This window comes from Leptidea sinapis, chromosome 7 (assembly GCF_905404315.1).
Source record: "Leptidea sinapis chromosome 7, ilLepSina1.1, whole genome shotgun sequence".
NCBI lineage: Eukaryota > Metazoa > Arthropoda > Insecta > Lepidoptera > Pieridae > Leptidea > Leptidea sinapis.
This window is the reverse complement of record NC_066271.1, coordinates 12,360,836-12,379,083: the sequence shown is the minus strand read 5'-3', so window position 1 is coordinate 12,379,083 and position 18,248 is coordinate 12,360,836. Positions and strand designations below refer to the sequence as shown.

Here is an 18,248-nt window from a genome sequence, read left to right as displayed (position 1 = left end):
ATTTTTATTTTTTTCTGAGATTATTTATTAGATATTCATTAATTCATTTTCCGTGTTTTTGAAAATATTATATCTGCTTTCCTAACATAATTTTTAAGAGCCAAAATTGTGTAAGTGGTAGCAGAAAACTGATCCTGAATGAAGCCCCATTTCGTCAATTTTGTGTGAAGAGGTAACGGATAATTGTTTTTACGACATAAAATATCAAATTTTCAAAGCAAACAATGGCAATTTTTAGTTTTGTTAGACTTAGTTTAATTTCATCACTAACTCTACCGAAAAATATCTTATTTTTGTCGGATTCGAAAACGCGTCCTTAATATTTAATTGTCAAAGCCATCTTGGCAAGACTTTTACAAAATTGTTCTTTCTAAAAACGTAGAATAGCACGAGGATAAATGATAGCATATATCATTTTAATGATTTTTGCTTCATTAGGCCAAAGAAGTATAACTTCTTGCGTGCATACATAAGTAGACACAAACTTTTTTTTTATGGAAGATGAGGACAATCGACCATACGGGTATGTGTATGGACCTGATGGTATGTGATCACCACCACCCACATTCTCTTGCAGCACCAGAGGTATCACAGGAGCGTTGCCGGCCTTAAAGGAATAATAATTGTCAACAGTATTAAGGACCTAGGTGTAACCCTTGATTCTCAATTAAACTTTAATCTTCATATCAACAACATTTCCTCTAAGGCTTATAAGCAATTAGGAATGGTATTACGTCTGTCAATACCATTTAGGCAACCAAATACACTCAAAATGCTTTACTACGCTTTCATCCGCAGTATCCTCGAGTCTGGTTGCGTTATTTGGAACCCTCAGTACGAGTTTCATATCGCTCGTATTGAAGGTATACAAAATAAGTTCTTAAGATCATTGGAATACCGGACTGGGCATATTTTTATCGAGTATGCCATATACGTTACAAAGGCACAGAATATCCCCACTAATTAACAGAAGAAACTATATCGATCAAATTTTTCTATTTAAAATTATTAACAGTAAGCTTGACTCACCATCCTTGTTAAATCTAATTAATTTTATAACAACGCGAATCTCCTCTCGTTCTAAGATTACATTTTATGTATCACCTTATAAAAGCAATTATGCAGGAAATACATTTGTGAGGCGCTCTTGTAGTTTTTACAATAAACTTCTTACTGAAACTGATATATTTTCATTAAATATACAAAAATATAAGAAAATAGTAGGTAGGATATTATACTCAATTTAAAAAATTAGTAACTCTAAATAATAAAATCATTGTTGTTGTGTCCTGTTCTTTACTATACTCTTATAACTGTTTAAATTTTCGTTTTGTACATTGTAATTTTGTAGTTTTTACTTTTGGTTTAAAATATCTATGTAGTTTTTTGTTTTGCATTATTGTCCATTGTAAACATATTTAGTATTTAATTTATGGAACTGTTTTGTCTTCTAGTTTATGTATATTTGTAACTCACTATTGTAAAAGACTGTTTTGTTCCTGAATAAAAATAATTAAATCTATAAGAGATATCTGGCTCCCTACCTTCCGCCCCAGCTCGGTCAGTCCGTGTACCTCTTCCACGTTGTTACTCAACATTCTGGAGAAGTTCTCCGATTCCTTCGTCATGGCATTCTTCCACAGCGCGAACATGTGGTCGAAGCCTTCATGATGGTAGGGCCGCGGGCTCTTGCCGGCGGGGGCCTCGTCAGACAAACGTGTTATTACTCTGAAAGGTATTATAGTTGGAATATTTTTTTATGGATGTAGAAGACAATCGAGGGAAACCGGTCACGTAAACTTAAGTGATCTTTTTTTTTATAAAAATAAGGACAGCAGTGCGTTCAGTTGATAGTAATTGATACGCCCGGCCCATTTCAATGCAGTGCCGCTCAGTATTCTTTAAAAACCGAAAAATTCTAAGCGGCACTACAATTACGCTCGTCACCGTGAGACGTAAGATGTTAAGTCTCATTTGCCCAGTAATTTCACTAGATACGGCGCCCTTCAGACCGAAACACAATAATGTTTACATATTACTGCTTCTCGGCAGAAATAGGCGCCGTTGTGGTACCCATTATCTAGCCGGCACCCTGTGAAAAGGAGCCTCCCACTGGTAAACACCGCCGCCGGCACTCTCCTCTAACACTAGAGAATACACAGGTCTTTCTTAAATTTAACGTGACAGAAAGTTCCTTGGAAACCACACTATAGATGCACTCGTGACCCATTAAGCTGGTGACGATGAAAGATAAAAGTTTGTAACGCATTGTGCGAAGGTGGGATTCGGCTGCAGGTATTCAAATTCAAATACTTTTATTCAAAATAGGATTCAAAATCACCTATTGAACGTCAAAAACTACCACCCATTCAAAATAGACTGCCTCAGACCTGAGAAGAACGGGCGCAAGAAACTCAGCGGGCTTTTTTTATATTAAAATATGGATTACAATGTAATATCGTACAATAAACATTTATAATTAAAGAGCCTGAGATGGTGTTCGCTTCGTTCCCAGTCTATGGTGTCATTAACATTTCCCACACAAACGTTTAACAATATTTATAAATTTCGCAACACATTTCAAAACTTGGGCTTGTTTTTCTTATAAAAATATGGTTACAATGTAAAATCATACAATAAATTTTATTATTTAACATCCTGAAACCTCGCTTCATTGCCAATCTGTATCAGTTCAAACAACTGTACGGAACCCTCCCCGTGGTAAATGCAGAAGTAGGCACACAATGAGGCGTTTAGAAAGAAATTATCAAGATTAAAAGTTCGTTTGTTTTTGAGGACTATAGTAGACAACTATTACCTCTTCATAACTAATCTGAGTTCCGCGCACACAGAACTGACCCGCAGATCTCTCGCGTTCTCCAAGTAGAAGTAACGCACATTCTGAAACATCAAAATATAATAGATTTTATAAAGAGCAATTGTCTCTGGCGGTAGTTGAGCGAGCTGGAGAGGAATATATGATAATAAAATTTTTTTTTTCAGTACATTATTACATAGTTTGCTTATTCTATTCATTCATACACTCACGCCTTGTTCCCGTCGAGGTAGGCAGAGACAATAGAATCCCACTTGCTCCTATCCTAACAAACCTCACGTATAGCACTCCCATTGCTTCCTGGGTTAAATCACAATCCCTATCTCGCCGCCATACGATATACCTGTCGTCAAATAACTCTGAACTAAGAATACTATCTACCAACCACGTTTCCGTTAATATAATAATATCATACGAATTGAGACAGAGATTTCGATAAAAGGCTGCTGTTTTCGTGCGTAATCCCCGAGTATTTTGATAATAGATTTAAATTTTGCCCGTGTTATCCGTATTTAAAGCTATAGTATAGAACAAGAAAAGTAACAGTGTATAATAGTGCGCTTGTAAACATTATGAAGTTTGCGTTTCGAAAAAATAAGTATAAAATATAATAAGAAGCTACTAGAATAATAGAGTCTAGAGCGTGTGGAGGATATGAGCTTAGTAAATTTACACACAGGATAATAAACTATTTTGTATATAATATGTATTACATTATTAAAGGCATTTGTAACAAGAAAAGTGCGAATCATTGAAATATCGTAAGTATGCATGCGTTTATAACAATACTAGTCGGCATATACCACGAGTGTGAGCGAGCTGGCAGATATTAGGTAATTAGCAATAGAAAAGGTGCTGAGAACAATACCGCATCGGCCGGACAACAGTCGAGGCGTAAATTAACATTATATGCGATAACAGTAAACACGTATCATAAGACCGGATTAAGATTGAATAAAAGTTACACTGAACAAGTATTTGTAAATAATAAGATTTAAAACAAGAGGCTAACGAGCTTAGGTATACACATACAGTTTGAACACATTTTAAGACAATTTGTTTAAATCACTCTCATTGGATATTATGATTATTGGTGATGTATAGTTTTTACGTATATGGATTTTTCCATACTTCACCCACACATAGCTGTAGATTTTGTCTTTAGCACTTGTCTTAGCTTTTTTTAACTGGAACTCTGTATAGATAATTGATTTGAGATCTAGGAAATAAGCAGCTGACTTTCTTACTTAGGGACTCAACAATGGCGAAGAGGTTTTCATCCTTTTTTAATGGCACTCCTTTTATTTCGATATTATTGAGTCGAGATCTTTGTTCAGTTGCTGATAAAAGTGACTGATAAGTGGCTACCTCGCTTTGTAAGGACAGACCTTTACTTCGAGTTGTTTGATTTTTACAATCCTCGATTCCGTTGCTGATACCCTGTTCGACAGTTCCATAATTTGGTTGTTCCTGAACTCGTTAGCAGCCTTGAGGTCTACGATCTCTTCTTTAATAGTGTGAACATCTACAATAAGGCCAGGTAAACCAGACAGTTGGGTTTTGATGCACTGAATCTCTTTGAGTAGCATCTCGAGGGTCACAGGATTAGAATCCACGATAGAAACTGATGGGGCTGGCGATGATACCCTGCAACTGTAACACTTCCACGAACTACGCTTTAAGGATCCGAGCTTCCTTCACGAGACTTCCGAGATTTGTGCACACCCGAAATCAAGTTGCTTTTTGCAGAGGCTGCATACAACTCCATCATTGAAATCACATACACAAGGAGCACTTCATATTATTAATCAGTTAGTATGTAAAACGCGAAGAGTAAGTACTAATGAGTTGCATATTTATTGGCAATGTTTCGACGCGCTATAGGTATATCTCGTGCGACAATCTGCGATACGTACACACTTTGAAAGCGCTCGACACGACTGATTATGACTTATATGGTTAAATACATTTATTTATTGCGCTATCGTATACAAAAATTACAATTTATATTACATAAAAATTTAACTCTTCAGAACTATTGCAATTATTTTACATTAAAAAGTTTATCTCCCAGAAAATCCATAATTTGAACGACTGTCTTACGAATTTTCGAACAGGTCACGTGTCCTGACGCGAGTTTAACATTTTATACCCATTCCAAGAAGTGCTCAACGCCGCTAAAAGTATTCACTTCACACAAGTGAAAATTGAAGGACGACAAACGAGAGCATGGGTCACTTTGTGTTAAGTGATCATCGCCGCGTACATTCTTTTGCAACACCAGAGGTATTACAGGTGCGTTGCCGGCCTTTGCAGAGGTGTGCTCTTTTGAAGGTACCCATGTCGTATCGTTCCGGAAACACCATGCACGGAAGCTCACTCCACATCTTTTTACAGAGAATTTTCTTAATTACCCTCGTCAAGCTAGACCAAGCGGTCATTTCAAGGTGGGAAGCTCTACTTTTACCATGTTTAACGGCAAAACTATCGGAACGAAGCTAAGCACTAGCTTAGCATAGAATTAGCTGCCCGCTAATTCGTTTCCAGTTTATAGCTTTTTTTTTATCAAAATAAGGGACGAGACGAGCAGAACGTTCAGGTGATGGTAATTGATACGGCCTGCCCACTACAATGCAGTGCCGCTCAGGATTCTTGAAAAACCCAAAAATTCTGAGCGGCACTACAATTGCGCTCATCACCTTGAGACATAAGATGTTAAGTCTCGTTGGCCCAGTAATTTCACTAGCTATGGCGCCCTTCAGACCGAAACACAGTAATGCTTACACATTACTGCTTCGCGGCATAAATAGGCGCCGTTGTGAGTCTAGCCGGCATCCTGTGCAAAGGAGCCTACCACTGGTAAATCACAGTTGTTTAATGTTAGGTAGAAGTAAGTAAATACAGTTGTTTCAGCCTTAGATCATTTATAAGTCTAGAATCTAGATAGAGCCTCTTGCTGCTAGACAACCGATGAAAATAGGCCAGTATACTTAGTCTAGCCATAAATACTGTTACAATTAAAAATAAACAAAATATTACATTTGAACCACGGACGAGTAAAAAAAGAAGGACTCCGCGCCGTGACATTAGCAAGTGAAACACCGTTATGCTAGTGTGTGTGCGGTTACGGGGGCTACTAGTTACACAAATTTTTCTCCCTTAAATAATCACATATGACCACAAATACTTATATAGTTACAGTTTTTACACTTTTTCAGAACGCTAGACGGCATTTTTAAATATTTTATTGAGACGCAAACTGATCTGTCACAGACGATGACAATTCTCATAATGGCCGCGCGTCGGCCTGTAGTATAAGTGTGTGTGTGGGGCTATGTATTTACACGTTAATCGGCTTGTTTTGGTGCTACACTGTTATGTAAAGTGACACGGAGTCCTTATTTTTTTACTACTTCGTGATTTGAACGTGGAATCTGTCATTTTTATATGATTGTTCATTGAGTTTTGTGTCATCGAGTGAACCAGCCTAGCGAAACTCTCTAAGAAAAAAGCCATTCACTCGATTTTATGAAACATGCAGTCATTGACAGATTAACAGATGGCGGCGTTAATCTTGTAAAACGGAGCTATGTTTTTTTTCACTACTTTTAAGCAACTTTTCGCTTTCAAACTTTGCCGGATTATACTTCGTGTGGGTAATCGGGATACTGTAATTACTACTATTTCAAACTTATGTCAAATGACTGCACGTTTCATACTAAACAAAATTTCAATTTTTAATTAGGCAGTCCGGCCTCTTATTACGTAGTATTTACATCTTCTTTGCATTGTACAATATTTTGCGATATAATTTACATAAATGATCAAAGGTTTTGGCTTAGAATGGAAAGATAAAGAGTATGAATGACGGGGCGAGTGAAAGAGAAGTTTCCTTCACTATGTTTGAAGTATCATCATTTATACGAGACACACATATACCTTTATATCGATCTCGCGGTCTAGGTTCAGTTGTGGTGCCATGTCACCAGCCACAACGCGGGTGAGAGGTGCCAGGTCCCCTAAATGCTTGCTGACGAATCCAATCGACGCCATTGTGGGGTCCAACCCAGTGCGCAGAGCCGATCCTGGAATCATTACCAATCATAGGTGAATCATGCTATCGTAATTTTTCAACTGACAGAGAAAGAAGTTGGTTCTCATACTGTTTGTACATTAATGAGTATGTCTAAAGGTAGAACTATGATAAAAATAGTGTTATAGTTATCTATGCAACTGTTGTGTAATAAGGGGTATTAAAACACGAATGTGGATTTATCTCACGAGGCGAAGCCGAGTGTGATAATAGTATCACATGAGTGTTTTAATACCTAATTATCAAAGCGTTTAAAATGAATCGCTCATTTTTTGTAAACAAAACAATAAAAATATCGAAGAAAAATGGCGGGGATTCGAATAACCTACTTTTTTTACGGCGCGCGACGTTCTGGGAGTCTGGAGCCCACGTAAACGAAAATGTTCTTTTTTTGAAATTCATGCAGATACCACGCATCGAGCAATAAGAATGTGGCTGTATGTTGAAACTCTTTGCGCATGAAGGGATAAAAAAAACATAGGAGTGTTGTTATGAAATTCAGTACAACATTACAATACTCTTTTGGACGATGTAATGGTTATTAGAACATTGGGTGTTTTAATGTTGGCAATAAGCTAACTGTTTCAGAATCTTTAATAGAGGATTTAAAGCATGGGTGTTGATAAATTACGTTGTGTTCATCATTTGTTGCATAACCTGCATTATTAGACGCCTTAAAATATGTTGATGTTTGTTATTTAGACATTTTACATTGCACACCTGGGAAGAGATTGACCCCCACGTCACCGGCTGTCCTAGTTTGGGGGTCGAGGGTAATTCAAAAAGCAAAATTGTATTATTTTTTTGCAACAAATAAAGATTTATTATTATTATTACGTAATTTAATAGATAAGGTCATGTTCTTTCATGTATCTCAATATTTTTACAATTTGGAAAGGGTTTTTAACTTTTTATACGATATTTGTAGTTGGTTTCCCGAGATATACGCTACTATTATCAGCATAATGCACGTTGGAGGCAGCCATAATATCATTTAATAGGTGACCCGATAGACGATGTTGTGTTCATAATAAAAATTTGTGGAATTTTGTATAATCCGCTCATAGCTGACCTATATTCGGTGAAAGGAATATTTTTACCAAATTTCAAGTTTCTACGCCTTATGGTTCCAGAGATACCGACAAAAGTAGATAGGTGGTAATCACTTATCTTAATATATATAAATTAGGTGTTTCGTTGTTTGTCCGCGATGGACTCCCTAAACTAATGAACGGATTACTTCATGGAGTGCAGTTTAGTTCAACTTGAGAGAAGGCATAGTTTTTATTTCGATTTGGGACCCATAATTATTTTTATTTTCAATATTTGTTTTGTATGGACATATTTCCTTTGAGAGAATTTGTGACGCACGGTTTCACAGTTTCAATGTGAAACAATTTCATTGTAACAACAGGGAGCATTTTTTACGAAATAATTCTTGATGTTTTTTAATATTATTGGCAAATTTCTATAAAACAGTATTTTTTTTTTATTATCTACAGAACAACGTCTGTCAAGTCAGCTAGTATATATATATTTATTTAGATATGCAGAAGAAATGAAATTTATTTATTCCGTCGAATACAGTATACATGATAGATATTAAATTTATTGTAGTGTCTTCTATTCGGCTAATTTAAATTAATTTTATACACATTGCGAAGCTACTATTGAGGTATAATGTTGTTCTGGGACAGTGGCCATAAACCAGTCTATCCGCTAGCTGCTATCTGGGGGAACGAGGATTCAATTGAATGGCTCAAACATACAACGACCTGTACAGTGAGGAAGTTGGCGGTCAACTCACAGATTTTCACGATTCAAGATCAAATTGAAGTACCCTAAAAGTTCTAAATTCGTTGCCTATTAAAATAACAGATTTTGATAGCAGTCACTTTCATTTAGAAGATTATATTTATTTCATCCTATTTTCGGTCTCGCCCGCAATGTTGATATTAATTGATAAATAATTATTAGACCGAAATAGAAGTGAGCCACATATACTTATTTCAGAGGACAGACACCCAAAAAACATATTTTTGACAACTAATCATATAATTTGTTATGTTTTTAAAGTGATAGCCTCACTTTCCAGAAGGTTGTACGTGGAAGAAAGTTCCTCAAAAAACCGCACTGTGGAAGAACATATACTTAGTTCACAAATAAAATTTGAAAACGAAATTTTATGAACGATGCGGGAATTGATGAAGCCACAACCTGAGAGTTGAACAAAGCATACAAGATTTTATGACGATACGTCACTCGAACGATAAGCTCAGTTGGAAGAGCACTCGCACGGAACGCGAGACAGCGATCGTGCGCGTGGGTTCGAGTCTCGCATCGTTCATAAAATCTTATTTTCAAATTTTATTTGTGAACTAATTATATGTTCTTTCACAGTGCTGTTTTTCAGGAACTTTCTTCCACGTACAACCAAGTTGTTAAATGAGCTTCCTCTGAGCGGTGTTTCAAGGACGGTACGAAAAGGGTACCATGCAAAAAAGCACGTACACTTTCTAAAAGGCCGCCAACGCTTCTGTGATTCGTCTGCTGTGGGCGGCGGTGATCACTTAACATCTGATGACCCGTACGCTTGTTTTCCATAATAAAAACTAATTATACACAAATTAGGATGTCATTTCAAACATCTGGGTGTGTGGCGGTCCTCCACTTTCTTCCACGTACTATAAAGCTGTGGAATGAGCTTCCTTGAGCGGTGTTACCGGGACGATACGACATGGATACGTTCAAAAAAAGCGCGTACACCTTCTTTAAAGGCCGGCAACGCTCGTGTGATTCCTCTGGTGTTGCAAGAGAATGTGGGCGGCGGTGATTACTTAACACCAGGTTTCCAGCTCGTTTGTCTTCCTTTTTCCATTAAAAAAAATACATGTTTTTTTTTATTTATTAAATGGCACGAGATATCCCGTACGCTCGTTTGTCCTCCTTTTTCCATAAAAATAATATATATATACCTTTAAGACTGGTGTGACCAGCGGTGGGGTTGAGGGCATACAACCCACAGTAAAATGCAGGCATGCGAGTCGACCCGCCTATATCTGAACCTAGATAATAAAAACAAATCAAATTCAAAGTCAAATAAACTTTATTCAATTAGGCTTATCCTAAGCGCTTTGGAATCGTCACTATACATACTTCTTACTAGCTGACTCGGCAAACGTTATTTCGCATACCGTTTCTTGGACATTGGAACATTACTTTATTTTTCTAAAATAATAATGAAATAAGTTACTCCTTATTACATCAGCTACATGCCAATAAAAGTCCTGTCAAAATCGGTCCAGCCATTTCAGAGATTAGCCGGTACAAACAGACAGACAGACAAAAATTAAAAAAAAAAAATATTTTGGTGTATTTACATGTCGTAAAAAACGGTTATTTTATTATTAGAAACAGACACTCCATTTTTATTTATATATAGATTTAGTAATACCGCTTTACTCACGATTTATCGTTGTTGGTACCGACTATTCGAAGGGCCTTCATCAGGGTGAGTGAAGTGGGGCGCCGGTGATGATAACGAGCATTGTATCACTGACACTGTGTCACTATTGGTGTCCGCGGGTTTTTGTTTTTTATATGGGAGGGGGCAAACGGGCAAAAGGCTCACGGGATGGGGAGAGGTGTGGCAACCGCCCATGGACATCCGCAACAACAGGTGTGTCAAGAAATGCGTTGCCGGCCTTTAAGGAGGGAGTATGCTGTTTTCTTGAAGGTCCCTAAGTCGTATCTGTTCGGGAAGACCGGTTTCCAAGTAGATGGCAGGCCCAACCCTTGTCTCTATTAAATTTAGGTCGACGGTCAATTAGTCGGTACCCACACCGATAAATCGTGAGTAAATCTGTATTAGGTACTAAATAAGTTAACAATGTCTCATGAAAGTTTAAATAATTTATAAATATTTCTTTTTAATTACTGAATCTATCATATGTCCGGAAAAGGTAGAGCTCGTGAGAAGAACATACAAAAAACTCAACGTCAAAAAGTCTATCCCCTTTATGCCTCAGACCTGAGAAAAAAGGCGGAAGACATTCAGCCGGCTGCTTCCTATTTTTCATTAAATTTCAATGCAATCATATTTATAATGTAAATAGCCGGCGGTCGCTCTATTCCCAATCTGTGGTACCTATCATTAAGAATGTCATTTATGTTGTAATAACTTTTAATGACTTAACACTTTAACCACAGTGTTGGTAGGCCCCCACAAGATTGTCCGACGATCAAGATCGCCGGAAAACGTTGGATGAGGGCAACGCAGGACAGATCTTCGTGGAAATCTTTGGGGGAGGCCTTTTTCCAACAGTGGACGTTTTCCGGCTGATGATGATGAACCTTTAATACATATTATTAATAATTGCAGCACATACTTACAGAGTGATATGGGACTAGCTAGCGCTGCGCTAAGTGCAGCCTCGCCCCCGCTGGAGCCTCCCACTGTGCGGCCTGTGTGGTAGGGGTTGTTGGTCTGGCCGAACAACGTGTTGCGAGTCTCCTGCCTTTGACAAACATGAGCTATAAAGCTTTTTTATGATAATAAGGGACGAGACGAGCAGGACATTCATCTGATAATTATAATGCAGGGCCGCTCATGATTCTTGAAAAACCCAAAAATTCTGAGCGGCACTACAACTGCGCTCGTTACCTTGAGACATAAGATGTCAAGTCTCATTTGCCCAATAATTTCACTAACTACGGCGCCCTTCAGACCGAAACACAGTAATACTTACACATTACTGCTTCATGGCAGAAATAGGCGCCGTTGTGGTACCCATAATCTAGCCGGCATCCTGTGCAAATTAGCCTCCCACTAGGTAGGCCTGCGCTACGTGCAGCCTCGCGGTGCAGTCATTGTGAGGCCGTGTGACGACGTCACTCTATCCAACCAACACAGGGCTGCTCGAATTGCCGGGGACCCAGTGCTCTGTGAACACTTGGCGTTGCGTAGAGACGCCGCTTCATTGTGTGTTTTCTACCGTATTTATCACGGGGACAGTTCTGAAGAGCTGTTTCGCCTGTTTCCTGCCGCCGAATTCCACTTTCGCACGACACGCCACAAATTAGGATATCATCCAAGATCTGGATGTGTGGCGTTCCTTCACAGTCTGGTTTAAACTTTCCTCCACGTACAACAAAGCTGTGGGTTTAGCTTCCTTGAGCGGTGTTTCCGGGACGATACAACATGGGTACCTTTAGAAGAAAAGCGCGTAGCCTTCTTAAGGCCGGCAACGCTCCTGTGATTCTATTGGTGTTGCAAGAGAATGTAGGCTCTTTTGTCCTCCTCTTCCATAAAAAAACGCATCATACTGGTTCTATAGTTTGGTTCATGTCAATGAACTTAAAATACAAATCTATGTTCTTTTTTTGAGGAAATAATGTGGGTTATTTAACTATTATCTCACCACTTGTTGATTTCGGGCACGTTGGTGACCGCGACAGGAATGGCCCCCGCAGCCCGCAACAGTCGCACGCACTCTGCGTCCTCGTGCGCACGCGCATCACGCCTCGCGACTACACCGAGAGTGTGTAGCATACCACTTACTGCATGACTCTCTTTGGCTGTAAACGGGACACCTGGAATGTTTGGAACTAATTACTAACGATGCCTTTTAATCATTACATAGAATAAATCAAAGTTGCTTTCCGCTGTCTGTCTGTATAGGTACACTTATCCGCTAACTCCCCCTTAACCACGAAATGGATTTTGATGCGGTTTTTACCATCAGTTAGATAATAATCTAAAATAGAAATGTAATTAAAAATAACTGATCAAATAAGGCGCACGGCATGTTCTGTTACGTTCCCACGCAATTTTTTGTAAACTTTTGTTAGTGTTCAAAGCTATTATTCATCTTTATTCCATTATAAGTTCAAAGGGAAATAACACTTCTTAAAACCAGTAATCGAATGAGGCGTGATAGACTCACTTGGCTTTCCGGTCGAATTTCAAAATTCTTCAGATTTACTAACTCGGCACGCCATGGGACATATATATATAGGCTTGATGATTGGTACGTCATTCAGCATGATACTGATTAATAACGACATTACTTGATATTGGACGTCACAAATTGCTGAATTTTTCAAATAAAATTATAAAGCGCATGATAAAGTGTTGTAGAGTTCTGTTTGTAATAGTCGGTATACATGGAGCCAACTTTCTATGATGATGTTTTTGGCAAATTTAAAGCAAAACCATATTATTCTACCGTAGTTTTTGGAATTATACATTACCTAAGAATGGCTTCTTTGTGAACTCTTCTTCTGTGAGTCCATTTTCTATCATCTTGTCAACTGCTCTAGCGTCCTTAATGGCATCTTCATATCTCTCGTCCGTCACCGCATTCAGGTATGGGTTCACCTGAAATTACAATTTGTACGTCGTGAACGTATTATCTCTTATAAATCGTGCCAATAAAGAAACGATTCTTAAATGGCAACCGCCGACCACTTATGATTTCCTCTCAATTGTACATGTAATATCATCTATCTGCCATCCCTGTTTCGCTGTCAGTCCCACCTGTTTCGCCGCCATTTTTACATAACATATTTTATTTGGTTTTTATTATGGAAAAGGAGGACAAACGAGCGTACGGGTCACCTGGTGTTAAATACCGTACGATCATCGCCGCCCACATTCTCTTGCATCACCAGAGGAATCACAGGAGCGTTACCGGCCTTTAAATGTTTGACCTCCAGCGAAAGGTTTCGTGATGTTAAATATCACATTGTCTGTGGCCGCATTGTGGAGCAGCTAAAATACGGCTAAACAAAAAAATATACAAGCGAAGGATTTTCTATTGCGTCATGCTCAACGGGCACTACTTGCGGTGACGGATCGATCATGTTATGTCGAAAACTCCGCTCTCAGCAAAGCACACACAATATCTATATTAATTTAAAGTTTGTAGGCTAGATTGTATTATAAAAAGTACCTAATTGTGGAAGCTGCAAATATGTTCATTTTAATAGAAGAATAATTTATTTTTTATTTGATGTTTTTAATTTACACCACAGGTCCAGGTAATACTTTTACTTTATACAAATTAAATATATTGAATTGAATACAGTATATCAAAATTCTTTGGACATTAATATTAGATTAAAAAATGGAATCGGATGTTTAAAAAACTTAAAAAAAGCAATAGTTTTATCATGAGATATCAAATCTGCGTTCCAAATTTCCTGTAGGATTCTCTACTGTACATACAAGACATGGCATAAGTAATTCTATACAATCAAAAAGAGTAGAACAATCACAGAAATACAAATAAAAATTGAAAACAAAATTGATGAACGATGCGGGACTCGAACCCGCGACATCTCGCGTTCCGTGCGAACGCTCTTCCCCTGAGCCAACCGTTCGAGCGACGTAAAGTTCGTAAATCTTGATACGTCTTCGTTCAACTCTCAGTTTATGGCTTCATCTATAGGATCTACTTTACAATTGATAACCTGGCTCATCATACTGTCCCACATTGTTCATAAATATTGTTTTCAAATTTAATTTGTGTGATTAATCAGAAGTGAGGGTTACCACCTTAAAAAAAATAACAAAACACAGAAATATCCCTACTGATAAGAATATTTCACCATTGAATATCACCCTCCTTGCATCATGATTTTGTGGTTGCTGTTTTATGAAAAAGTATCAAAGCTTCAATTTTCAAAAAGCAGTAAAGACTTCACCCAAAGTGCATCAATAAAATGTCTTCTATCATGAAGTACCTACCTACATCTCACCTATACACTTTCAAAAATGTACTGTGTGAATTTCAGCTATTTTTAAAGTACTTAACACTCTAGCCGAGATCTAAACCCCATTGACTAGAAATTATGGTTTTCCTAAGCTAATCACCAAAATTATATCTCTAGAAATTTCAGTGGACAAACATCCCATGGAAAATGTGGGCAAATCTATAGATTCCTGGCCACACAGCATATGCTCTGTGTTAAAGGCAAAGCAGGCCATTTTGAAAAGAATTTTATATATCTTAATATATATAAATTACGTGACACGTTGTTTGTCCGCGATGGACTCCTAAACTAATGAACGGATTTTAATGGGGATTACTTCATGGAGTGCAGTTTAGTCCATCTTGAGATATAGGGTAGTTTCGATTTGGGACCCATAATTATTTTTATTTTTAATATATGTTTTGTATGGACATATTTTCTGTGAGGGAAGTTAGTGATGCACAGTTTGACAGTACTGCTGTGAAACAATTTCATTATAGTTAACAACAGTGAGCAATGACATTCTATACATAATCTAGAACGTCATTGTCAGGGAGCATATTTTACAAAATAATTCTTGGTGTTATGAAATATTATTGACAAATTCATAAAAAACTGATTTTATTTATTATGCACAGAACAACTTCTGACGGGTCAGGTAGTATATATATATTCTTATATATAGAAACTTAAATAAATATGAACATGTAATATTAATAATTTAAAATAATATTAAAGACCCAACTGCAATAATTTATGAAAAAATTGACGAATAATTACTTAGCAAAATAAATATCAGAAAATGTTAAATTAAAATTCAAAACCTAATCATCAACTTACTGTCATACAAAAGCTTGTTTGCATACATTAGTATTCTGCAGTCAGGTACAAAGGTCTGTTGCCAAAGTTTATAAATAATATGAATAAATAACAAGACAACAGACTAAATATACATTTTCACACAATAAACAATAGCATTTAGCATTAATTTGTTAACAAAGCGCAGTTTTGTGAGTTCTGTTAATATTTTGTTTAATTTGCAATGCAAATCAATCTTTATACAATATAACTTTAGATGTAAAGTTAATCATTAGCAGTTATTTAGTGTGACATCCACAAGTTACATTTCAATCCAAGATATGAAGGATGTGGGCTGAATTTTCACTTTCAAGATTATGAAAATTCACAAACATAATTCTGTACATTGTATGAATTGAAATTTCTTTATTTAGGTAAAATCTGTACACTTATGAGTCAGTTAAACAAGGCCTCTTGGTATTTAGGAGACTACCAGGAGGCCTTGTTCTGAGAATACTGGCAAGAAACTCAGTAAGTTTATCCTCCGTTCACAGTTTTCATAGTATCCATACATTTTTCATCATCATCATCACTTCAGCCAGAAGACGTCCACTGCTGGACAAAGGCCACCCCCAAAGATCGCCATGACGATCGGTCCCGCGCTGCCCTCATCCAACCTATTCCAGTGATCTTAACAAGATTGTCGGTCCATCTTTTGGGGGGCCTATTAACACTACGCCATCCGGTACGTGGTCGCTATTCGACGACTTTACTGCCCTAACAGCCATCTGTCCGTCGAGCTATGTGCCCCGCCCACTGCAACTTCAATTTTGCAATCATTTGGGCTATATCGGTGACTTTGGTTCTCCTATAGATCTTCTCATTTCTGATTCGATCTCATAGGGAAACTCCAAGCATATTCCTACATATCCCTCTCTATTGCCCGCTTAGCAACAATGAGCTTCTTCATAAGGCCCATATTTAGCGACCACATCTGCGTTCTGTATATCATCACTGGCAACACACACTGGTTAAAAACCTTCGTCTTCAGACACTGTGGTATTTTGGACGAGAAGATTTTATGGAGCTTCTCAAATGCTGCCCATCCAATTTGGATTCAATGAGTGACCTCTTTCCCGAAATTGGTCTTGCCCAACTGGATTATTTTTCCAAGGTGTACACCTAGTCAACAATTCCCAACCCATGCATTTTTACTATCTATATATGTTCCTGAACTTTATAATACACTTTCATCATTAAAATTTCCTTGATATGAAGTTAATTTAAGTAAATTTATATACTGGAAGACCAGTAACATGATGTGGGACTTTATTATATATTTGTACATATATTTCCTCATAAATTAGTGAAGTTTTATGAAGTTTCAATGTTGGAACAGCAAGTCTGTTTCTAACTCTTGTGATAATTACAATTCTTCAAAAATGTATCTATATTTTTATGAACATACATATTATGTGAGTGGTGATTGATCATTCAGGAAATATTTGAACAGCAAATACGTAAATTAAACTTACAACAGAAGAAAAGATAAAACATCAATTATTTTCTCAAAAATGATTCATCATCAATTAAGTGTTGACCAATGCATTCAATTAACGGCTGTTCCCAATATATTACTACCTACTAGAGATATATTACTACCTTCAACTGTCCCAATATACTCGATAAGTCATTTTTATCAAACTATATTGGGACGTGTGAATTGCAATTTCCATACAAACTTCTATCCCTGGTAAGCTATATGTCCTCCCATTGACAGACAGCTGTTGTACAGATGAGGTGACAGAAAAGTCAATGATAGTTACGATTTTTATCTCAAGTAGGCCACAAGCTGAGATAGACTGAATATTGGGAACAGCCATAAGTGTTTTCCTCTTTTGTTGCAAGAGAGTGCGGGTAGGGGTAATCACTTCTCATCAGATGACCCATACCCTTAATTTTCCTTCTCTTCCATAAATAATAAAAAAATGGTAATAAAAACTCATTTCTGCAGTCTTTTAACAAAGAGCATGATTATTCCAAGAATTGATCTAAAATAGACATAAACTACATAGACAGGTAGTCTTATCATTTTGATAATTCACAGTTGAGTAATAAATATTTACAGTGGAGCAATACTTAATTATTATTATACTACAGAAGATTATTCATATATAAGACACCTTATACCACGAGCTTCAAAACTACAGTTCTTATACTTACAAGTTTGATCCTCTCAATACAAGCACAGACAAGTTCCTCAGACTTCAACTCCTTGTTTCGTATCATAGAAGCCAACCTTACAGCACTCTCTTTAAGAATAGCATGCTTCTTCTCTAGAGGAGGAATAGTCTTCCTGCGCCCATCCCAGTATAACCCATACACAAAATCAACAGTCATATCAAACAACATGCGTAAATAGAAAAAAAATTGCTTGAGTAAATTCATTAAAATCCCTTTAATAATCTTGCTTGATTTGTTGTTACAGCCCTGCAATGTGAAAAACAAACATTTTTGAGAAAATAATAAATAAAATAAGGCGAATAAAAAGAAATCATTGACAAATATCAATAACTTTGTGTTGATATATAGGAGAATATATATATACAATTCACATTGTAATTCATGACTTGCTATGCAAACTTCACCTTGTGATCCCGGCCTCTTTCTAACACTTCACTAATAAATTATACCAGAACATAATATACAAAGTTTAAGACAGATTTTTGAAGTTTATTATGGAATAATTCCGTAACTGTGCAGTAC

The 18,248-nt window shown here is 37.1% G+C and overlaps 1 protein-coding gene across 5 annotated transcripts in view; it reads right to left on the bottom strand.

Moving 5' to 3' along the window:
- The window catches only part of LOC126965239 (fatty-acid amide hydrolase 2-like), a 28,124-nt gene that overhangs the window by 9,312 nt on the left and 564 nt on the right, over positions 1–18,248 (bottom strand). For 3 of the 5 annotated variants that reach the window (XR_007729501.1, XM_050808733.1, XM_050808734.1), the window contains 8 exons: positions 17,706–17,972; positions 13,182–13,308; positions 12,350–12,521; positions 11,322–11,446; positions 9,905–9,994; positions 6,776–6,921; positions 2,819–2,901; positions 1,545–1,728 (listed from right to left, as the gene is read on the bottom strand). Coding sequence is in view for 4 of the 5 variants with exons in the window: in XM_050808733.1 (XP_050664690.1) it covers positions 1,545–1,728; positions 2,819–2,901; positions 6,776–6,921; positions 9,905–9,994; positions 11,322–11,446; positions 12,350–12,521; positions 13,182–13,308; positions 17,706–17,972 (1,194 nt within the window). In the remaining variant the exon portion in view is untranslated. Of the gene's footprint in view, positions 1–1,544; positions 1,729–2,818; positions 2,902–6,775; positions 6,922–9,904; positions 9,995–11,321; positions 11,447–12,349; positions 12,522–13,181; positions 13,309–17,705; positions 17,973–18,057; positions 18,082–18,130; positions 18,239–18,248 lie in introns of those variants that run through there. The other 2 variants (XM_050808735.1, XM_050808736.1) reach the window with 2 other exon arrangements.